At 31.5% G+C, this 25,779-nt stretch overlaps 1 protein-coding gene and 1 pseudogene across 2 annotated transcripts in view; one reads left to right on the top strand and one right to left on the bottom strand.

The window, feature by feature from the left end:
- The window catches only part of LOC136970973 (uncharacterized), a 112,546-nt gene that overhangs the window by 49,179 nt on the left and 37,588 nt on the right, over positions 1–25,779 (bottom strand). Inside the window, exons 3-4 of one of the 2 annotated variants that reach the window (XR_010880076.1) lie at positions 888–977; positions 640–808 (exon numbers count right to left, since the gene is read on the bottom strand). Coding sequence is in view for 1 of the 2 variants with exons in the window: in XM_067265459.1 (XP_067121560.1) it covers positions 888–977 (90 nt within the window). In the remaining variant the exon portion in view is untranslated. Of the gene's footprint in view, positions 1–639; positions 809–887; positions 978–25,779 lie in introns of those variants that run through there. The other variant, XM_067265459.1, reaches the window with a different exon arrangement.
- LOC136970976 (sialin-like) lies at positions 6,745–7,965 on the top strand (annotated as a pseudogene).

The following is a 25,779-nucleotide window of genomic DNA, read 5'->3' as shown; positions in this document are numbered from 1 at the left end:
AAATTCGAATTGTTCTTATTCAGTAGAATTTGCTGTGTCACCGATTTTCATTTTCGTCAATATATATACAGTATGTACAGTAACTTTAATTCTTCAGACAACAGAAAAGACTCAACCAATTGTATAATAGGAATCAAATAATGAGTGACGGTGACTTGTGTAATAGAGAAATGCCACTATCGGATTAACCTTAGCGAGGTAGTGCCAGGATACTGCCTTTAACTGCTCTCAGAAATGAATCGAAATCATCAAAATATTGTGTAATTAAAATATTTTGGCCCCATCAGTGGCCGAGCTGTACCGTCGCTAAACACCAGGAGTTCAGTCAAAGGTTCGCGCCGCGCTCGGAGGGACTGGCCATGGCCCGTAAAGTTTTCCGGGTTTTCTTCACGTTTATAACACCTGAATAAGGGCCTGTTTCCCTTACAAGACCTCCCGGAAGGCATTTTCCCCTCGCGTAAACATCGCGCCCCAGAGAAGGCAACGGGAAATCACTCTGGATGTAACTTCCTCTAGGATACACCTTGGCGCATTACTAGCCACTTACTAACTTACGTCAGGTGTTCGCCGACATCAGGAATCTGATATGGCGTATTAAGAACAAGATATTTTGATTATTTTGCTTCTGGTTATCGACGAGTTACGTAGCAGGAAGAGTTTGTTTCGTCGATGTAGATTTGTCAAATCAAATTTTACAAAGTGTTTTTCACTTTCGACGTCATTTGTGCTAATGTAAAACCTTTCAATTTTCAGTAGCAGATCTGAGTTTCAAAAGACCAGAAAATATAGAATAAAGAGCGTTGCCCATCTGAAAGAATCAAATAATATATATATATATATGTATATAAAACTAGTTATTTACAAAATTTCGAAAGTGAAAAGAGTACCTTAACTGGAAACTTTTTCGTAACATTGAAGTAGCCTCTTATTGTTATACATAATGACACTTTCCCAAATCTCTTCATAAAGTTTAGAATCTGTTAAGAATAAGATACATTTCATTATTATGTATTGTAATAAATGAAAGAGACAATCTAAAACTAACTTTCAGTTTCTGTTCAAGCGACAAATCGCACGCAGAAAATATTCGAATATCTTGAAACGAGGTTTGCATCTGAAAAACATAAAAAATAATTAAACATATTAAAGGTAATTTGAATCGGAAACTTTGGAAGAATAATGATAAAATACCGTAGACGTAAATGTTGAAAATGCGTAACCCATTATAAGACATACGACTGAAAGTACAATGATAAATAACAAAAGAGTAAATCTGATAATAGTGTTTAATTCAACGAAGATAAATATATAATACAAGAGACTGGTTTCTACTAAAACTGTGAAATAAAATATTGCAGGTAATAAACTAAATTTTGTGTTGATTTGATTGAGGAAGTTCCAAATTTCGGCATGTTGCAACATTATCCATTCTAATTTTAAACTTAAATTCGAATTGTTCTTATTAAGTAGAATTAAATCATTTGATACTCTTTGAAAAGATTTGTTCATAATCAAGTATATAAATAAAAGAAAGAATAAGGCATGAATCAATCCTCCAACAATAAAGTATACGGAAACCCCAAATTTCACAGTACAGTAGAGAGTCACAAAATCATTTTCGTTAGTTGTTTCTAATGCTGGGTATGTGACAAAGATATTGAAAATTGGCAGTGCGCAAGTGAAACAAAGCAGAATTATGAGCATGATGACATTAATTTTGTGAATAGACTTGTTTATATCTTCAATTAGCAAATTCTCTGGTTTCAGTAATACGATTATCGGATTAAATTTTTTGCGTTTTATAACAGAAAAAGTGAGTGACGTAGCCAAATATATTATGGAGCTGCAGATCCTGACGAATATGTTATAATTTACCATTGAATAAATGCCAAAGCAAGGTATGTTTTCTGCTACTGACGGTATTGTCATTAAGAATAGTAAGAAAAAATGTTCCCAATATATAAATTCCACTAAGCATAAGATGTACTTTTGCAATAATTTATGTTTGGAATGAACATGTCGACAATAGTAGCATGGAGCGAAAAACTTCCATCCGTAGATTATTGCAGTGGACATATGAGACTGCAACAGACAACTAAGACATAGTTTGTATTTACGAACATCAGCCATGGGTAAATTTCCAAACTTAGAATAGTTCAACTAAATGTCCCATATGAATAGATAAATCCGAAATCGGTTGTATTCATTGAAACTGGAACAGCTAAAACCTATTACAATTCTGTAGTTTTATTTTTAATTCGATCAGATAAGTATAGCATAAATTTTAGATCTGTACAGAGCCACAGCATCTAAATAATATTCTGGTGTTTTCTGTACGCATTAATATTTCAGGAAGGTAGCGGCATCACCGCTCAAATCAGAGCATTATTAGTTGGCTTATTAATTGTTTATTAGTGAATAAATTAATTAACATAAACATGTACAAAGTTATTAATGAGTGGTTTGCTAATATCAACGATAATTACTATAGTAGATTATTCATTCATTATAGGTTATTCAATAAAGTAAACGAATGGTAAAGTGGCCATTAGTGTATTGGAACATGATGAATTTGCATTGAAAACTTATTTCGATCGCACGATTGTTGTACTATTGCTAATGGTGTGTACATAATTTAATTATTCCCGATCGATTTACATTACTGCAGAGTCTCCTTAATGGAGATTTCTTAACTCCTAATCTTTCGCTGATGTTGAATTTTTATGGAAATAGATATCAGAAAGTTGATGACTGGTATTAAGCTTTTGCACGACATAAAATACAAAAGTTTAACAAATTACGGGCCTAAGCGATATTATTCTTAAACGTGAATTGACCAAATAAATTTTGAACTTAATATTCGTTAGACTATATTTTGAATGTCCGTTTTTGTTTTTAAAATTTATCAATGTAACGGTCTCAAAATCTATGGTTTGTCAATTGAGTTATTGGCAACTCATATTTGTAATGTTGTCTATATGTAAGTCCTTCTTTGGAATCAAACATTGATATTTTATTAATTTCGATATATTTAATTTCAACCTGCATCTTGGCATTATCATGGCTGATAGTAGGACACTAATGATGTAACAATAGTATCATAATTTGATAGTCACAAAAATCACCCGGAGACAAGAATGGACCGATCGGAAAGTGATGAGAGATATCGTCGATCAATCGAAATGTGGGATCGGAAGAGAACACAAAAACTCATGTCTGAAGAACACGAGATTCTTTCCGAAAATACAAGTTTCGTTCTCGAGGATTTAATCCTTAAAAAAAGTTCTCATTTTGTGATCCGTCTTCTCTAGCCGATCAGTTTTTCTTCGGGAATTATGCTCTTGTCGTTAAAAGTTTAAGTTTCTTGTGTTGTTCTTTCTTTCTTACGAACACCTCAGCTGTCCCCAAGTTCTTACCTGATCCGAAAACAAAACTGGGTGTAGCGAGCCCCGCTACTGTCGATACACCATCGATTAATCGTCGAGGGACTTATCATCGAGTATGACTAACGATATTTGGTCCATCTGCGGGCTCTATTTCGTCCAACGTTAACAGCTTTCTTTCCTAGCAGACACAGGCTAAAACTTTATAAGAATTGCCTTTCTCAAATGGCAATTCTGACCCAATGCCCAAATCGCAATCACTCGTGATCTTCCGACGAGCTTCTTAGCGAGCCCCCCCCCCCAAAAAAAACAAATGTTACGTCGTACGGACGTAAATTTTGACTATTTTTAGGCGGTTATCTCGTAAATTTTAACATAGATTTTTAAAAAAATCTCGTTATAAATCTTAAGTATTTTATGTAGGTTTGATATAAAATTGATGTCAAACCTACAACCTTGCACTACTATATCACTACATTCCATAGATATGGTGTTTGTAAAAATATTGGTTTCTTAAAATGTGAAAATTATGTGACTTACTTGAACTATCACAGACTTATTGTAACTATAACCAGTAATATAATATAACTGTAACACGAAGAACTAATGATGTATAAAAATCCATGAATCATATGTTAAATATAGTATAAAAGGAATGTATTACTGTAGGCCTACATAACTATAAGCGACATAATGTATAAAAACGCTTTGTTGTCATTTCAGACGTACTGTATTTACGTCAATGTCTCGGAACCGTGGGTACACCTATACATAGAAAAGAAGCTAATTATGGCCTGAATGGACTATGAAGAAGACAAATTACAATAAGACATGAAAATATCTCATAATTTATTTAATTTTATACGTCAAAGAGACGATTACCATAAAAAAATGTTTTAAAGATCGGCGTTCAAAAGTAACCTCACGAATGAAATGACATGTTTTAAAAGAACTGACAATAATTCATTGTCAACACTTCAAATTTTCGTAAGTCCTAACAATACGATATCCAAAACAAAACAGCTTCCATAATTATAAAAAAATCTATCAACGAGTTGCGTAACTTTTCCGGCTTTTTATGAGAATTTATTTTAAAAATAACACCTGTATTAGTAATGAAAATAAATAAATTAATTAAATGTGGTGCTATTAAGAGATTTTCTTATAAAATTTTATAAATTTTTAATTATTATAAAATAGCAGAAGACTTAATTTTGAGGATAGAGGTGAGTTTTATAAAACACTATGAATGCTAACAAGTAAAATCTTCATTAAGTCTGACTTCTAAAGAGATATATTACGTGATCACCCTCTTATCTCCGACATTCCTTAACCAAAATTTAAAAGATGAGTGCCCCTTATATACAAGTCTCCGTGCCAAATTTCGTTTCTTTATCTTCACCCGCCCTGAGATATAAAGCGAAATTTACTGTAACACACATACATACATACATAACTACGGAATTTTTTGCCGTATTTTTTTGACTGTTTTGGGTTCAAGGGGTCTCAAAACATGGAGATTTGCAAAAAAACTCCGAGGGTAAAATTTTACACGATTCTATTATTTTCCTTTTCCTGTTATGAATACATCGAGTTAAATATACTTCAAGGCAATTTCTTTACTCAAATAAAACTCACCTCTTCCTTAACAAAAGCACAAATGCAGAAGTGAATAAAATGGGCAAAGAAATGATGAATTAAAAAGAAACATAAAAGAGAATTATATGGAGTAATAATAAAAGTTTTATTTGGATGGCCTATGTGGATTGCTGGCACAGTTTTATACGATATGTTGGAAACGTCAACAAGGTAACAGTTTTGTAATATGGCATCATTCAGATGGAATGGAAAGTCTAATCTGGCATTCATGCAGGGCAGAAAGAAATGACTATTAAGAGATGCTGGAGGAACATCTCTACCATTTGCAGAGAAAATAGGAGACCCAAGATAGATCTATCAACAGAACAATACCTCAATACACAATTCTAAGTCCACTTATCAATGGTTTTGAGTAACGGAGTGATGATTTTGGACTGGCTATTTAATGCATATTTTTCTATCTAATTTAATGCACTAATTAACCGTTCTTATATCACGACAAAAGTTAAATCATTTATTAAAATTTAATTAAATTCTGAAATGAAATTTAGCAAATTGACAAATGATTTCTTGTAATATAAATATTACATAAGTTGCGTTTCCAACGAAAATTTTTCTAAATTTATATCACACTTTCGTGTGAATGAAATGGAAAAATCTGTACTTTCATATAAATTTATGCAATTAAATTTTTATATTTCTTCTGTAGCAAGCCAACAATCTACTTAATAGTTTATCCCGTTTTAAAACAGAATGGCGACGTTTACAGAAAATAAAGAGGTGTAAGGTGATGTACACAAAATTAATTACGTTCGGGTTTCGTGTACGGAAGAAAGGATATAAATTAATTCCTAAAATTGTTTCGTGGACTTTAGATTAATGACGAAAATCTTGATAACGTTATCAAGATAATTATAATTTTATAATTTCAGAAAAATTGTTTACACCTTTGTTAATCAGACAGAACACACTAGAGAAGAAAAATAGAAAATTAACTCACAATGATAAAAATACATAGAATTATTATAAGTCTGAACGCCATAGCAACACTTTAATATAAATTTCTATAAAAAAAAACTTTTATAATGGTTTAAATTCATATAAGTTAGAAATAGCTAATTTCATTTCACGTGTTCTTAAAGAAGAGAGGGGACATGAATTCAAGTAAACTCGATACAAGATATAAAACAAACTGTCTACTCAGACTGACAATTAAAAAAACTTCATTTAATAATAAGACATTAATTAAAAAATTCCAAATATATACCATAGTCCTTCTGTGTTAAATATCTATAACATATAAAAAATATATCTACATATACGTAGAAGTTTTCGACGTAAGCAAATTATGTTGCAATGCATGTTCTTTGGCAGTATCATTTAAATTTAAAACTGTCGAAACGGGATTTGGACCGTAGATATCGGGTTATATATCACTGATGCTGGATTATAATACAGTTGATAAAATTAAAAAAAGCCGAGTGACGTAAGCTTCTGTACAAAAGTGACACCAGTCCATTCGAAAGCTTCATACTTCAAAATGAAGCAGGACGTACGTGAAGGAAAAGCCTTATACAGTAAGTAACCTATAAAGCTCGATACATTTCTTATCTACGCTGTAAAATATTATTTGCTTTTTTAAAATTGGAGCGTAACATAATTTTCTCACTTTCTTAAATCGTTTTTCCTTTCTTTCTTTGCTACAGAAGTCTTACCTGCACGATATGTTTTGGTTTTCTTTAGTTTTTTGGTATGTATGGAGATGTATGCTCGTAGAGTCGTGCTAAACGTAGCTATTGTAGCCATGGTGAATAATTCGGCGGCCGAGATGAGCGAAACTGAAAATATTCTCCCTCGCGAATGCCCCCATAGTGCTGAAAATCAAAATATCACGTATAATTACAGAGAAGTGAGTAATGTGTCGTACATTACATAACATAGTGCTCATCTGACCAATCGTTGTATTTTGTTTATTGTAGGGAAATTCGTTTGGAGTCAACCCGAACAAGGAATTATTTTAGGAAGCTTCTATTATGGTTATGTCATTTTCCAGTTTTTGGGAGGTTCTGTAGTTCATCTGTTAGGTGTCAAGCGTACTTACGTCATTACTGTGTTTTTTTCGTCGGCGTTATTATCGATAACACCATTTATAGCGGAACTCGGTGTAGCGGCCTTGACGTGTCAGAGAGTTGTCATAGGAATGTTGCAAGTAAGTTACTTAAACTACATATATATTCTTAATATTTTGAAAGTAACAATTGTTTTTATTTTAGGGTCTGGCGTATCCATTAGGATTTACCATACGTTCACGATGGTCTCCAGTTAACGAACGAAGTGCCTTAATGGCTATTGGCATGAGTGGAAATTTGATTGGTTCCATAATTTCTATGATATTGTCTGGTTACTTGTGTGAATATGGTTTTTCAGGTGGTTGGCCTTCAGCATTCTACGTTATCGGTAATTAATCTATTCTATAGAATTATTTGTTATTCACCAACGTTAAGCAATTACATTTATTATATTTCAGGTATTTATGGATGTGTTTTGTCCCTCGGTTTGTTATTTTTTGTATATGATTATCCGGAAGAATTTTCCGGCATTACTCAAAAAGAGATTCTTCGTATACGACAAAACTCGAATAATAATACGAATAATATTAAGGTATATTGTAAATTGAATTTTAAAATGTTTTGAAAGAAACCTTTTTTATTAAGATAATTTTGCATATAGGCCTATAACACAACCAGAAAATTCCTTGGAAGAGTATTTTAACATCTGTACCAGTATGGGCGACGTGCATTGTAAAAATGTTGTTTTATTGGGGTTTTTTTTACATTTCTGTCAAAATTACCCTCGTATGTCGAGAATGTTCTGCATTTCCCAATACAGCAGGTAACGTCTGACAATTTTAATGAATATTTTCAGAAGAAAATCCAGATTAAGAATTTCTTTACAGAATGGCATAATAAACGCATTCATGTATACAGCGAATGATTTTATCTGGTTACATATCAGATTTGTTTATTAAATGTAAATATTTCAGCGCAACAAACGTCAGAAAAAGCTTCGAGACTCTTGGTAAGTGTAAATATTCTAATTACAGAGGTGCCTCGTATAACGTACGCCTCGAATAACGGACGCTGCGAACAACGGACTTTTTGTTTGGCCGTTACGTGATTCGAGCAACGGACTGGCTGCGAACAACGGACTTTCCGGAATAATTGATGACTGCTCCATGGGTGCGTTCTTTAATAGCGGTCGCTCTGCGTCTCCGCTACTACGGGAGTGCGCTGCTGTTTGTAGGCATTTCGGAACGACGATGAAAGAAAGAAAGATGGCAGCGTCCGCACTATCGATAGTATCGTGATGGAGGAATCTATAATTCTAAAATATGAGCTTCTAAAGGCAAAAGAAGGGCCCCAGTTGTAAAATTTAACCATAAAATGGATTATTTGTTGAAAGAGCATTCAAAATACCCACGTAAAAATTAGAATGCCGGCTACCATTCGAAAAAAATTCGTAAAGACAGTTACATCACCGCGTGCGCTAACTCGCGCTTTCACAATTTCTAAATTTTCATTCATAAAACCACATAATGGACCCGGAAACGAAATTATATGAGCAATGGAGGACGCCATGTTGCTTTCCACCGTAAACTACTGCTACAAGCGGCCGTTTTTGCCATTCGACGGGGCGCACTCCCACCAGAATTTAGGAACGCGTTCCGCAGGAATTTTTAAACGGATGTCGCTCGCGCAGAGTTACGCGGAGGAATAAAAAAACGCACCCCATGTTCATTTATTTTATGATACAGTACGGTTATGTTATGCTGCGGAACGAATTAGATGTTTTAACATGTATTTCTATGGGAAAATGCGTTTCGTATAACGTACGTTTCACTTAACGGACGTGCACCTGGAACGGATTAAGTACGTTATATGAGGCACCACTGTATATAATATAACGTTTTGATTATAATTAAGATATTGTATTATTTAGCTATTATAGGAACCAGTGCATGCATGATATGCATTCCTCTGGTTGGATGTGATTCAACAAACGTCATAATAATACTCGTCATGACAACTGGCTTCATGGGTCTTGTTGGTGGCGGTGACAACTCAGTCATTCTAAACATAGCACCTAAATATACAGATAAATATTAATCATATGTACTGTACTTCATTACATGTTAAAATTCGGCAACTCAAAACTTGTTTGTAGTTTATTCTATTTGTTCAATTTTCCGTGTATGTTCCTCATTGATTTGCTGTTCACTTTACATATTCCTCGATTGTTTTATTTTTTTCTGTTCACGAATTTGTTTTCTTTTAGACTTCTTTTTAGGAAGAAACTGAAAGACTTCAAAAAGACTTGAAGAAAATTCGATTTCATTGGAAGTTTCTTAACTCTTTTACTATTTTTCATGAATTTCCGTGAAATTTTTTTCAGGTTTTTGAAGGCCTTTATATATATTTGATATATATAAAGCCCTTCAAACATATAATTCAAATATATACGTATATATAATATGTACGTATGTGTGTTTGTATGTCGCTCTAAATTTCAACACTCGTGGACCGAAAATTTTGAAATTTGGCACGATACTTTTATGTGGGGCATTAATGACATTACATTTAGGAGATGAGAGGAAAGTAAAGGTATTGGTCGTATCTCGAGTGGGGTCAGAGTTAATGAAATTTTACTCGTTATTAACAATATTTTTAAACACTTACTCTTAATCCAAAATGTAAGACCTTTTAGAAATTGGTTGAAAATTATCCGACTTTTAGGACTCACATAGGTCTAGGCTAAATTACACATTATATCAAGAGTTCACAAAGTACGTATATATGTTTGTGTGAGTGATGCATAAAAATAGTAAAGACAAACAAAATTGTTCATTACGTCAGTAAATCACTATATCAACTATATCAAGAATCCATTGTACAGTAGATTACAAGATATTTCCAGAGATGTTTCATACATTTCTTACTACAACAATATAGTGATTTAAGGAAGATGATAGAATTCTTGAAATCTATTGTCAACAATGTTGACTTTCAAAGAACTACTAATATAATTGAAGAAATTGCAATATTGACAAATACACAATCAAAAATAAAATCACATTTCGGTAACTAGTAATTATATTTTATTGAAATAGTAAATACAAATCGAAAAAAATTAATGATTATTCTTATAAATTCTAAACGCAATTTCAATTAATTTTGAATTCAGGATCATAATCAATAAACAGGATAATGGTTAATGTGGGCAATGGTCTATATTTCATTTATTCTTCTAGGAGAATGTTAAACAGATAACTGTGGGTGTATAATTTGAATATATAGTATATAAAACTAAAACGGAAGGATATCGTTGTCTGTGGAATAAGCTTCTTACTGGACATAGGCAGAAAATTTCATCTTGCTCGCAAAAATTTCCATATAGCTCTTCCAAATATAGTACGTGTCGTTTGTAGTGGTTACTGCTTTGTTTAAAATAAACATTTATATGGCAATTATGCAGAGTCAGTTTATGAATGAATTGAAACTCCAGGAAAGATACACTCCATGAAATCCAGCATAAATTTTTCGCCCCGGATCATACACACATAGAAGTGCATACGATTGGTGCATCTATGAACAGGACAAAAAGACAAACGACAGTAGAAATCAAAGTACTAAGTAACTGGTGCAACGTTATCAAAATGCGCCAATACAAGATTATTTGAGTTTTGAGCAACTCCTGCGCTGCCTCTGCATACACATCCAAACACACAAAAAAAAGTAGTAATTATTTATTGTGACATCGTTAAAATGCCGGACTGCAATTTTTAATTTATTTCATTTAAAATATATCCTTTCTACCTGATATGAGTACTGTACTGTCTTGCTGTTAGCTTTATTGTTTTATTTATACTATTTATACATTATTTAACACAAATAACAATATTTATAACAAGAAAAAGAATAATTATTACATTACAAATAATTATAAAATGAAGGATAATTATATTATGAATAATAAAAGGGATTATAATATCCCATTCTGACGTTTGTTTGTAATTTAAAATTACAAATAATATATTGATTTTGAATTTATGAAATAAAATAATACGTTTATAAATCTTTCAATTTTTTATTCGATTTTTCAATATACGAGAAATAAAATAATGTAGAAAATAGATACGCATAACTGAGATACACAACCAAAGATATTACAATGACATTATTGGGATAGTCACATTCGAATCCTTTCCATCGACTCCAAGATGCCCAAATACTAACAAAAGCACCAGTAATCATTTGCAATAATTGCAAAAATGTAATGCAGAGAGCTATAGTTTTTGGAATTTTCATGCCAGCTGTCATTAACGCAAAGTATGTGTACATGAAAGAGTGTACAAAATAATTCATTACGCAGAACCAATGAATAAGTCCTACTTGTTGCCAACCGAGATACCAGCATAAAATAAGTGTAACGATATGATGATACCAATGCAAAAAAATTAATTTCTTCTCAACACGATAAAAATACTATCTCCGAATTCTACGATTTTAGAACAAGCAAACAGCCAGCCCCAAAACACACTGGGTTGAATATTTTCCAGAATTGGTTCTAAGAAACAAACTGAATAGGAGAATCCCAATTTACGAATGGCTTGTACTAGAGTAGGAAAGGTTCTAAAGGTGCCACAAATGCTGAATACAGCCAAGGCCGAATTCCAGAAGAGTAGTGGTTTCTTCAATTCTAGAGCATTGCGATTTTTCATTAAGTTCTGAATGCCGAATATCACAATTACGTATATCGTAGACCAATAAAGGGAATGGTGCCAATAATTGTTCAACCATTGTACTCTGTTATATCTGTCGACGAGTTTTTCAAATTGGAACGGATCAGATTTGATTAAAGTAGTGTTGTAATCTGATTTCATCATCTTGAAGAACCTGAAAGTAATAATATTATTTATAAATATTAATACAATGTACGAATCTTAGATAATTGTATTATAAAGTGATTAAGAGTACATTTGACTTTTGAAAATATTTTGAAATCAAAATCGGCATCTATCCTTCTTACTTGTTCCCTTGAATATTAGAACATATCATTCAAACACAATAAAATTCACTCACAATGTATTTTTAAGCCTATTATGCTGTATCCAGAATAAATGCTGCACAATACTATAGTATTCTACATCCTTCCATCAAAAGTAATTTTCAGAAATATAACCTGAAATTCATCCAAATTTTGAATGATAACTTTATATATTCATTCTCTAAATTCTTATAACCGAAGCAATCCATTTGCTGAAGATCATCGCTTTCTGTAGTAATTATACATTAATCTCTAATTTAAAAAAAAATCTCTGCATGATATAAGTTGAATCGAATGTAAATTCAATATTTCATTTATTCTACTTTCGGTGTAACGCAATTAAAAGTCACAGGAAAATAAAAAAATGTATTAATAAAAAAAATATTATTGCGTAGAGAATTACAGTGAGTGAGAAAAGAGAAACATTTTGTAAAATAAATAACAAAGAATTAGATAAAAATAGTGAACAATTTATGTCCTAAGATCGACCTCGCGTTAGCCTAGAAACGGCTAGACGACCACTTAGCGAGGAGGAAGATTCAAACACATCGAAATGGATGATTTAGGGACCAAAAATGATAAAAGTATGTCTCAAGGATGCGAAGTTATTTGTTTAGATTATGCTCAAGCATCCATTCTTCTCTTTACGAAACTAGACAATATCCCTTTGTAACGTTTTTTTGGAACTTTTCCTTCAAACGTTCCAACGCTAAACTGTTTTCGTTTTCTCTTTTTGTGTCATGCTCCCGCTTTCGTCCACTTTTGTTTCTAATCGACCGTTCACACACGTCCTGACGTTCGAAAGCATCTATCATATCTTGAAAGTGCTGACATCCCCAGGGACCGTTGATGGTGAAAGAGTATCGTGCAACGTAAAACATTGACCTCGGACTCCTCGCATAAACCAATCATGGTATTGCTACGAACTTAGTTTGTATCCAGAAGATCTGCGAAGTTTTGTAAGCATCGCTTCAAACAAGTAAATGGTTTGGTTTGGTTTTATTCGTGTAAAACAATGCGATACATGCACGATCTGCAAAGGAGTATGCCTTCCGGGAGGTCTTTTATGGGACACTGACCCTTATTTAGGCGTTACTAATGTGAACAAAGCCGCGTGGCCAGGCTCGAACCCACGACCAACTACCAGTGTTCAGTGTGTGTTATCCATTCGAATGCAATATTCAGAAGAATATTAAGAAATTTTTAATAGTGCCTCCATATTATATCAGATAGACATGGTAGCAGCTTATCATTCCGTACTGGAATATTCATAAACCTCAGGAATTTTTCTAGAGTGAGTCACCCCAGATATATCGAGTCCCATTTCCCATCAAGTTGTTCCTATTCTGGGCTTGGCCGAATTTATAATAAATGATACAAAATGATAATAAATTAATCATAAAATAATAAGATTAAATTTTGATGTTATTGTAGAATTAATGGGATAAAGCAAAGAAGCGATCTGTAAAGTGAATTACAGAAAAATAGATTATAGAGAGAAGTGATTATTGTTTTCTTACAATTACGTTTCCTTACATTTAAGATAATGTAAAATCTATAATCATACAAGGTACGCACACCTCTTTATAGTTATTAGCTGTGTGAAAATACGTAGATTAAATGAAACAAAATTTAAGCATATAAACATAATAATATATTATAGATATTCCATATAGATAAACTCTAATAAAGTACGTAACTTTTAAAAAGTAATTCATTATTCATGCTTTATAACAGTATCCATCTACTTCTTATACTTTTAAGCATATAAATAAATGATTTACGATTAAATTGTATTTAATATTATTACATTGTAAACATTTTATAATAATTAAATTTAAAAAATCAGTAATTTTAGATAATACATACAATTAAATTGAAACTTGGTAGAGTTATCTTCAGGTGTTTTCTGTCATGGCAAGTTTCTTCAAGAACGAAGATGAAGTAACTTACAGCTGTCTTGTTGTCAGGATGCGCTTTTAAAACAGAATCCAGGTAATTGTTGGCTTTGACATTCTAACCAAGCGGAAAATATTACTAGAATTAAGGCTCTTTTCTCACTTAATGTATTCTTCTCACAGCTGATTACAATCAATTCATCAGGTGCATGGTTTCAACTCGAATGTCTTCGTTTGTTTATATTTTATTAAATAAAATTTACAAGTTTTTTTGCAATTATGACAAAAAATCTTACATCTATTATTATTTATAGTTTGTTTTGGGAAATTTAATACTTCTTAGCAATTTCCTTTCACGCCCGTTGAACGTGTGAATATTCAACCAGAGCAGCCATGATTTTACAGTCCGTTGAATCGGAGGTAATTTTACGAGTTTAATGACGCTAATCTCTTTGCGTGACTATAAATAGGCCTAGATATATATATAAAGCATTCTCAATTCGTGTAAAATCTATACACACGTTTTCTACTGTCGATAATTAGCCTAGTTAAAACGATAAGCAATTATTAATTATAAAAATGTTACTCCAGTGTTTACATTGTTTATAGAAAAAAAAAAAACTGAATAGAAATTTTCGTGTAAAGGATTCTAAATTATAATTTAGCTCTTAATTTTTATTAAAAATAAGTAATAAGAGCTAAAATATGGCAATGTAAACATGGGCGATCTACCTCCCACAGTGGCGTGCCGTGACATTTGATGATAGGGAAGCTGTGTTTCTGTAAGAAGCCGACTTTCAGGGGCAATCAGTTAATTGCGCGTCAGTGATGGTCTAGGGTCCATTCGTACGTGCGAATGACAAAAATAAACAATTTATGTACTTTAATTCTAAAATACAAATAATACATACATAATACAATTATAGAAAAACTTGTTTCTTTTTTTTATTTTCTATAAATTAACTCTATTCGGCGATGTTTTCCCGCAAAGTCGTTAATTACTTTATCATAAAACTCGTCGTTGATTCCATCAACGTATTTAAAAGTTCTTTTTCTATAGAAAGCAACGCTAGTGACGACAATCTTTCCTCCGACCGAGTGTTCCTGGCGAATGTATGAATTCGCTTCATTGTTGAAAAACTACGCTCAACAGACGCACTGGTAGATGGTATTGTAAAAATTAATGATATTAAACCATATAATTCTATTAGTACGTCTTTGTTTAGGTCATCATTAATTATAATATTTTTTATGTCTAAGAGTGACTTGCCAATATAGTCCGGACACGAATATAAATATTGCAATTCACTACGTAATTTACATAAATTAAAAAATTCTCCATAAAATTTACGTAAAGCATTAAAACTCTCTTCGGGAAATTGTTTTTCATAATATTTAAAATTATTAAAATCTAAAAGTGATAAAAATTCTAGAGATTTTATGTCGGCAAATCTGTCAATACAATTTTGTATCAATGTATCCATTATTTCATAAAACAGACGTCTATATAAATCCTTTTTAGACTCAATATCAGTATGTCTCATTCCTCTTTTTGGTTGAATTTCTAAAAAAGTTTCATCTTTTTTCAAAGCGTCCCAAATCAAATCAAAATCATTTCTTTTCTGTCGTAAAAAATCAATAAAGTGATTTATTCTAGTAATACAATATGCTATATTAAAATTTTTTTTGTAATATATCAAAAAGGATATCTGAATGTGCAAATATTTGATGAAAAACTAGTAATAAAAAGTGAAAATCAAAATCTATTAAATAATGATATAATCCTCTTGCGGCAATTGTAGTATCAGAATCCCATTGTTCTGGACTTTCAACCATATTCAACAACAAAAGTTTTAATTCTTCTTTATACTCCATAACGCAGTTTACAATCCTGCTATTGTAATTCCATCTAATAGGTGTGGCTGAAGGAAAACGCTTATTGACTTCTAGGTCTAAGGCGTGAGATCTTTTAGAAGATTTAGAAAAAAATGAAGAAAATCCTGTCATAGTTTGAAAAAATATTTTACATTCTTTTATATATCCAACAGATTGAGAGAAAACTAGGTTCAATCTGTGAGCATAACAGTGTACGAAAATAGCATGTTTGGATATTTCTTTAATTTTAGCTCGGACACCATTATGTTGTCCGGCCATTACGGCAGCACCGTCGTATGTTTGTGCCACTAATTTTTTAGTGCATTGAAATTCGTCTAAGTAACTCTTAATGTGAGTGAATAACGAATTTGCGTCTCTGTTCTCACTCGCATCAGTAAAGCCCACAAATCTTTCTTCGACGTTACCGTTTTCTTTCACGTAACGAAATACAGTCGACATCTGGGCTCTGTGGCTAATGTCCGTTGTTTCATCTACAATTATAGCAACAAATTTTGCGTTTTCAATTTCTTTTTTAATTTCTTGCAATAAAACGTTTCCTAACGAATTAACGAGCTCATTTTGAATTTTGTTCGATAAGCCAGTAAAAACTGTAGACTTGTCTAAATGCATTTTTAATTGATTATCTGACGTACTTAATAAAGAAACGAGTTCGATATAATTACCTCTGTTATTAGATTGCTCCTACATTACCTCACTAAATTTAAATAATAAATAATTACTAATAATTAAAATATTATAGAAAATCTTTCATTAAAATTATTTTGTACTTGAATTTCAGTTCTCCATTATATGTTTTGAAAATTTACTTACTGTGTTTTCTCAATAATTTCCTAGTGATTTCTTCCTAAAACCTTCTTTAGTGAACATTTCAATTTTTGAATATTAAAACTTGTGTATATGTTAGGGGGGCATAAGAATTTTTGAAAGACTTAGGTGGGGCATAGCACAAAAAAGGTTGGGAAACACTGGTTTAAATATTTAAAAATAAACAATATTTTATGTTATTTTTATATACGTTTCTTCGCAAAAGTATATTCATACAATTGAATATTTTGTACCAGGTATGTATAATTATATATCCATCACAAATTTTATTTTACTAAGTAAGTTTTAATAATTTTATTTTTAATTTTAGCCCTTATATCATGGCTAGCGATTTAAACTGTAATTGTGATATTGAAAATTTACTTAAAAAAAGTTTTGGCTCAAGACAATATAATGAAAAAAAAGCCATTAGTAAAAGAGAAAGACCAACGCCTAAATTAAATATAAGTACTTCAACAAAAAAATTTGTTCGACATTTTCACGATAAAATTTATCAAGACGTAAAATGGCTTTGTGGATGCATAAAAATGCAAAAATTGTTTTGTTGGCCTTGCCTATTATTTTCAAATGAAATTAGTGTGTGGAATAAGAATGGCTTTGACGATTTAAATAATTTGAGATAAAGCTAGAAAAAGACACGAAAATCGTAAATGTCACATCGATTCTTTCGTAAAATTGAAGCAATTTGGAAATCAAAATAGAATAGAATTTAACATTAGTAAACAATATAAAATTAATATTGAAAATTATAACAAGATAGTTACGGCTAATAGATATATTGTATCTAAATTAATAGATATTACATGCTTTTTAGCAAAGCAAGAATTGGCATTTAGAGGGCATAGGGAATGTATTGAATCTAATAACAGAGGTAATTATATCGAACTCGTTTCTTTATTAAGTACGTCAGATAATCAATTAAAAATGCATTTAGACAAGTCTACAGTTTTTACTGGCTTATCGAACAAAATTCAAAATGAGCTCGTTAATTCGTTAGGAAACGTTTTATTGCAAGAAATTAAAAAAGAAATTGAAAACGCAAAATTTATTGCTATAATTGTAGATGAAACAACGGACATTAGCCACAGAGCCCAGATGTCGACTGTATTTCGTTACGTGAAAGAAAACGGTAACGTCGAAGAAAGATTTGTGGGCTTTACTGATGCGAGTGAGAACAGAGACGCAAATTCGTTATTCACTCACATTAAGAGTTACTTAGACGAATTTCAATGCACTAAAAAATTAGTGGCACAAACATACGACGGTGCTGCCGTAATGGCCGGACAACATAATGGTGTCCGAGCTAAAATTAAAGAAATATCCAAACATGCTATTTTCGTACACTGTTATGCTCACAGATTGAACCTAGTTTTCTCTCAATCTGTTGGATATATAAAAGAATGTAAAATATTTTTTCAAACTATGACAGGATTTTCTTCATTTTTTTCTAAATCTTCTAAAAGATCTCACGCCTTAGACCTAGAAGTCAATAAGCGTTTTCCTTCAGCCACACCTATTAGATGGAATTACAATAGCAGGATTGTAAACTGCGTTATGGAGTATAAAGAAGAATTAAAACTTTTGTTGTTGAATATGGTTGAAAGTCCAGAACAATGGGATTCTGATACTACAATTGCCGCAAGAGGATTATACCATTATTTAATAGATTTTGATTTTCACTTTTTATTACTAGTTTTTCATCAAATATTTGCACATTCAGATATCCTTTTTGATATATTACAAAAAAAAATTTTAATATAGCATATTGTATTACTAGAATAAATCACTTTATTGATTTTTTACGACAGAAAAGAAATGATTTTGATTTGATTTGGGACGCTTTGAAAAAAGATGAAACTTTTTTAGAAATTCAACCAAAAAGAGGAATGAGACATACTGATATTGAGTCTAAAAAGGATTTATATAGACGTCTGTTTTATGAAATAATGGATACATTGATACAAAATTGTATTGACAGATTTGCCGACATAAAATCTCTAGAATTTTTATCACTTTTAGATTTTAATAATTTTAAATATTATGAAAAACAATTTCCCGAAGAGAGTTTTAATGCTTTACGTAAATTTTATGGAGAATTTTTTAATTTATGTAAATTACGTAGTGAATTGCAATATTTATATTCGTGTCCGGACTATATTGGCAAGTCACTCTTAGACATAAAAAATATTATAATTAATGATGACCTAAACAAAGACGTACTAATAGAATTATATGGTTTAATATCATTAATTTTTACAATACCATCTACCAGTGCGTCTGTTGAGCGTAGTTTTTCAACAATGAAGCGAATTCATACATTCGCCAGGAACACTCGGTCGGAGGAAAGATTGTCGTCACTAGCGTTGCTTTCTATAGAAAAAGAACTTTTAAATACGTTGATGGAATCAACGACGAGTTTTATGATAAAGTAATTAACGACTTTGCGGGAAAACATCGCCGAATAGAGTTAATTTATAGAAAATAAAAAAAGAAACAAGTTTTTCTATAATTGTATTATGTATGTATTATTTGTATTTTAGAATTAAAGTACATAAATTGTTTATTTTTGTCATTCGCACGTACGAATGGACCCTAGACCATCACTGACGCGCAATTAACTGATTGCCCCTGAAAGTCGGCTTCTTACAGAAACACAGCTTCCCTATCATCAAATGTCACGGCACGCCACTGTGGGAGGTAGATCGCCCATGTTTACATTGCCATATTTTAGCTCTTATTACTTATTTTTAATAAAAATTAAGAGCTAAATTATAATTTAGAATCCTTTACACGAAAATTTCTATTCAGTTTTTTTTTTTTCTATAAACAATGTAAACACTGGAGTAACATTTTTATAATTAATAATTGCTTATCGTTTTAACTAGGCTAATTATCGACAGTAGAAAACGTGTGTATAGATTTTACACGAATTGAGAATGCTTTATATATATATCTAGGCCTATTTATAGTCACGCAAAGAGATTAGCGTCATTAAACTCGTAAAATTACCTCCGATTCAACGGACTGTAAAATCATGGCTGCTCTGGTTGAATATTCACACGTTCAACGGGCGTGAAAGGAAATTGCTGAGAAGTATTAAATTTCCCAAAATAAACTATAAATAAAAATAGATGTAAGATTTTTTGTCATAATTGCAACTTGTAAAACTTGTAAATTTTATTTAATAAAATATAAACAAACGAAGACATTCGAGTTGAAACCATGCACCTGATGAATTGATTGTAATCAGCTGTGAGAAGAATACATTAAGTGAGAAAAGAGCCTTAATTCTAGTAATATTTTCCGCTTGGTTAGAATGTCAAAGCCAACAGTTACCTGGATTCTGTTTTAAAAGCGCATCCTGACAACAAGACAGCTGTAAGTTACTTCATCTTCGTTCTTGAAGACACTTGCCAGGACTGAAAACATCTGAAGATAACTCTACCAAGTTTCAATTTAATTGTATGTATTATCCAAAATTACTGATTTTTTAAATTTAATTATTATAAAATGTTTACAATGTAATAATATTAAATACAATTTAATCGTAAATCATTTATTTATATGCTTAAGAGTATAAGAAGTAGATGGATACTGTTATAAAGCATGAATAATGAATTACTTTTTAAAAGTTACGTACTTTATTAGAGTTTATCTATATGGAATATCTATAATATATTATTATGTTTATATGCTTAAATTTTGTTTCATTTAATCTACGTATTTTCACACAGCTAATAACTATAAAGAGGTGTGCGTACCTTGTATGATTATAGATTTTACATTATCTTAAATGTAAGGAAACGTAATTGTAAGAAAACAATAATCACTTCTCTCTATAATCTATTTTTCTGTAATTCACTTTACAGATCGCTTCTTTGCTTTATCCCATTAATTCTACAATAACATCAAAATTTAATCTTATTATTTTATGATTAATTTATTATCATTTTGTATCATTTATTATAAATTCGGCCAAGCCCAGAATAGGAACAACTTGATGGGAAATGGGACTCGATATATCTGGGGTGACTCACTCTAGAAAAATTCCTGAGGTTTATGAATATTCCAGTACGGAATGATAAGCTGCTACCATGTCTATCTGATATAATATGGAGGCACTATTAAAAATTTCTTAATATTCTTCTGAATATTGCATTCGAATGGATAACACACACTGAACACTGGTAGTTGGTCGTGGGTTCGAGCCTGGCCACGCGGCTTTGTTCACATTAGTAACGCCTAAATAAGGGTCAGTGTCCCATAAAAGACCTCCCGGAAGGCATACTCCTTTGCAGATCGTGCATGTATCGCATTGTTTTACACGAATAAAACCAAACCAAACCATTTACTTGTTTGAAGCGATGCTTACAAAACTTCGCAGATCTTCTGGATACAAACTAAGTTCGTAGCAATACCATGATTGGTTTATGCGAGGAGTCCGAGGTCAATGTTTTACGTTGCACGATACTCTTTCACCATCAACGGTCCCTGGGGATGTCAGCACTTTCAAGATATGATAGATGCTTTCGAACGTCAGGACGTGTGTGAACGGTCGATTAGAAACAAAAGTGGACGAAAGCGGGAGCATGACACAAAAAGAGAAAACGAAAACAGTTTAGCGTTGGAACGTTTGAAGGAAAAGTTCCAAAAAAACGTTACAAAGGGATATTGTCTAGTTTCGTAAAGAGAAGAATGGATGCTTGAGCATAATCTAAACAAATAACTTCGCATCCTTGAGACATACTTTTATCATTTTTGGTCCCTAAATCATCCATTTCGATGTGTTTGAATCTTCCTCCTCGCTAAGTGGTCGTCTAGCCGTTTCTAGGCTAACGCGAGGTCGATCTTAGGACATAAATTGTTCACTATTTTTATCTAATTCTTTGTTATTTATTTTACAAAATGTTTCTCTTTTCTCACTCACTGTAATTCTCTACGCAATAATATTTTTTTTATTAATACATTTTTTTATTTTCCTGTGACTTTTAATTGCGTTACACCGAAAGTAGAATAAATGAAATATTGAATTTACATTCGATTCAACTTATATCATGCAGAGATTTTTTTTTAAATTAGAGATTAATGTATAATTACTACAGAAAGCGATGATCTTCAGCAAATGGATTGCTTCGGTTATAAGAATTTAGAGAATGAATATATAAAGTTATCATTCAAAATTTGGATGAATTTCAGGTTATATTTCTGAAAATTACTTTTGATGGAAGGATGTAGAATACTATAGTATTGTGCAGCATTTATTCTGGATACAGCATAATAGGCTTAAAAATACATTGTGAGTGAATTTTATTGTGTTTGAATGATATGTTCTAATATTCAAGGGAACAAGTAAGAAGGATAGATGCCGATTTTGATTTCAAAATATTTTCAAAAGTCAAATGTACTCTTAATCACTTTATAATACAATTATCTAAGATTCGTACATTGTATTAATATTTATAAATAATATTATTACTTTCAGGTTCTTCAAGATGATGAAATCAGATTACAACACTACTTTAATCAAATCTGATCCGTTCCAATTTGAAAAACTCGTCGACAGATATAACAGAGTACAATGGTTGAACAATTATTGGCACCATTCCCTTTATTGGTCTACGATATACGTAATTGTGATATTCGGCATTCAGAACTTAATGAAAAATCGCAATGCTCTAGAATTGAAGAAACCACTACTCTTCTGGAATTCGGCCTTGGCTGTATTCAGCATTTGTGGCACCTTTAGAACCTTTCCTACTCTAGTACAAGCCATTCGTAAATTGGGATTCTCCTATTCAGTTTGTTTCTTAGAACCAATTCTGGAAAATATTCAACCCAGTGTGTTTTGGGGCTGGCTGTTTGCTTGTTCTAAAATCGTAGAATTCGGAGATAGTATTTTTATCGTGTTGAGAAGAAATTAATTTTTTTGCATTGGTATCATCATATCGTTACACTTATTTTATGCTGGTATCTCGGTTGGCAACAAGTAGGACTTATTCATTGGTTCTGCGTAATGAATTATTTTGTACACTCTTTCATGTACACATACTTTGCGTTAATGACAGCTGGCATGAAAATTCCAAAAACTATAGCTCTCTGCATTACATTTTTGCAATTATTGCAAATGATTACTGGTGCTTTTGGTAGTATTTGGGCATCTTGGAGTCGATGGAAAGGATTCGAATGTGACTATCCCAATAATGTCATTGTAATATCTTTGGTTGTGTATCTCAGTTATGCGTATCTATTTTCTAGATTATTTTATTTCTCGTATATTGAAAAATCGAATAAAAAATTGAAAGATTTATAAACGTATTATTTTATTTCATAAATTCAAAATCAATATATTATTTGTAATTTTAAATTACAAACAAACGTCAGAATGGGATATTATAATCCCTTTTATTATTCATAATATAATTATCCTTCATTTTATAATTATTTGTAATGTAATAATTATTCTTTTTCTTGTTATAAATATTGTTATTTGTGTTAAATAATGTATAAATAGTATAAATAAAACAATAAAGCTAACAGCAAGACAGTACAGTACTCATATCAGGTAGAAAGGATATATTTTAAATGAAATAAATTAAAAATTGCAGTCCGGCATTTTAACGATGTCACAATAAATAATTACTACTTTTTTTTGTGTGTGTTTGGATGTGTATGCAGAGGCAGCGCAGGAGTTGCTCAAAACTCAAATAATCTTGTATTGGCGCATTTTGGTAACGTTGCACCAGTTACTTAGTACTTTGATTTCTACTATCGTTTGTCTTTTTGTCCTGTTTATAGATGCACCAATCGTATGCACTTCTATGTGTGTATGATCCGGGGCGAAAAATTTATGCTGAATTTCATGGAGTGTATCTTTCCTGGAGTTTCAATTCATTCATAAACTGACTCTGCATAATTGCCATATAAATGTTTATTTTAAACAAAGCAGTAGCCACTACAAACGACACGTACTATATTTGGAAGAGCTATATGGAAATTTTTGCGAGCAAGATGAAATTTTCTGCCTATGTCCAGTAAGAAGCTTATTCCACAGACAACGATATCCTTCCGTTTTAGTTTTATATACTATATATTCAAATTATACACCCACAGTTATCTGTTTAACATTCTCCTAGAAGAATAAATGAAATATAGACCATTGCCCACATTAACCATTATCCTGTTTATTGATTATGATCCTGAATTCAAAATTAATTGAAATTGCGTTTAGAATTTATAAGAATAATCATTAATTTTTTTCGATTTGTATTTACTATTTCAATAAAATATAATTATTAGTTACCGAAATGTGATTTTATTTTTGATTGTGTATTTGTCAATATTGCAATTTCTTCAATTATATTAGTAGTTCTTTGAAAGTCAACATTGTTGACAATAGATTTCAAGAATTCTATCATCTTCCTTAAATCACTATATTGTTGTAGTAAGAAATGTATGAAACATCTCTGGAAATATCTTGTAATCTACTGTACAATGGATTCTTGATATAGTTGATATAGTGATTTACTGACGTAATGAACAATTTTGTTTGTCTTTACTATTTTTATGCATCACTCACACAAACATATATACGTACTTTGTGAACTCTTGATATAATGTGTAATTTAGCCTAGACCTATGTGAGTTTGAGAGTCTGTTATAGTTCGAACGTTGTAAAACTTTTAATGGGAAATGTGGAAATAAATTTTAAAATTCATATAATACGTTTAAAATAAATATTAATAAAATAAAATACAAAATAAAACTTACATTAATGTGATAAGCAAACTTTTAAGCATGCTCATGTTCTTAATTAGTAACAAAATTTTCTGAAAGATAGCCAATGCGGTTGAGGTCATGGGTTCGAGCTACACTAACGCGCTGGCCATATTAAGTTTTTCGAGTTTTTTCACGTGTCTAAATAAGGGCCAGTTTTCCCATTCAAAAAAGTCCTTCGAGAGGCATTTCCTCTAGTCAGACTGCCTTTGTGTTGCATTACATTATCTCTTCAAACCGAATTAGTTTTTTTGGTTTTAAAAAAGTACAGGTTTATATAAACATTTAAATAATTTAGAGCAGTGATTCTCAACCATCTTAGCTGCGCGATCCCCCAAATAGTAAATATAAATAAAATTAATATTTCGCGACCCCTCCAAAGGAATAATAACAGTAAGCCTTACTATTACTAATTGAATTTTGGCTGAATTATAAATGTAAATTTTTTAAAGTATTATATAATCACATTGCACTAATTTTATACATTAAGAAAATACCGACAGTATAAAAAATGTAATACAACTATTCATATTATTTTATGTCGCCGCGTTTATAGCGACAGGTACGAACATGCATGGATGACGTCTACATACATGAGCAAATTACAAGTTCCAACTTGATGTGTACGTGCTCTTTGTAATTTGATCTCCTATAATACTCGCTGTGAGAGCATGTTTGAACACGAATATGGATGCGTTTGAACAAGTCGTGTTGTCACTAGTATAAAAGAGGCGCTGGCGATGCACTGCTTCAGTTAAGCTTCGAATGCGAAGCGTGCGTCTGGTGCTTTTATTTCAATGTGCGGTCAACCGTGAAACTGAATTGTTTTTTTTTTTAATTTCTAATGCGAAATAGATAAATTTGTGAAAAAACGAAGTGAGCCATCTACATCCAGTGAATCGGTTAGTAAAAAGACAAGATTGTACAATGACAGTTATTTAAATTATGGTTTCACCCGCGACCCATTTGGGGTCGAGACCCCCAGGTTGAGAAACGCTGATTTAGAGAATATAAATAAACATTTATATTCTCTAAATATTTATTAATATCTCAACCTTTAAAATCTTTCGAAAAATTTTCAGAAAACTTTTTCTTGTCCCTACGAGCATTGAGAAATCCTTTATACTTGCACATCACAAACTTATTCAGGAAGTTTCTGACAACCAGCATATTCTGGCAGATTTCATGTTAAAATATTTCTAAAAGTTATCAGAGTGCTTCAAAGAAACAGAAACATGCACATTTTACACTCTGCTGTCTAAATTTTAACATTAAACCATATTATTTAAATAAATTACAAA

Source organism: Centruroides vittatus, unplaced genomic scaffold, assembly GCF_030686945.1.
Source record: "Centruroides vittatus isolate TY-2023 unplaced genomic scaffold, ASM3068694v2 contig_223, whole genome shotgun sequence".
In the NCBI taxonomy this organism is placed as follows: Eukaryota; Metazoa; Arthropoda; class Arachnida; order Scorpiones; family Buthidae; genus Centruroides; species Centruroides vittatus.
This window is presented reverse-complemented; position numbering and strand designations above follow the sequence as displayed.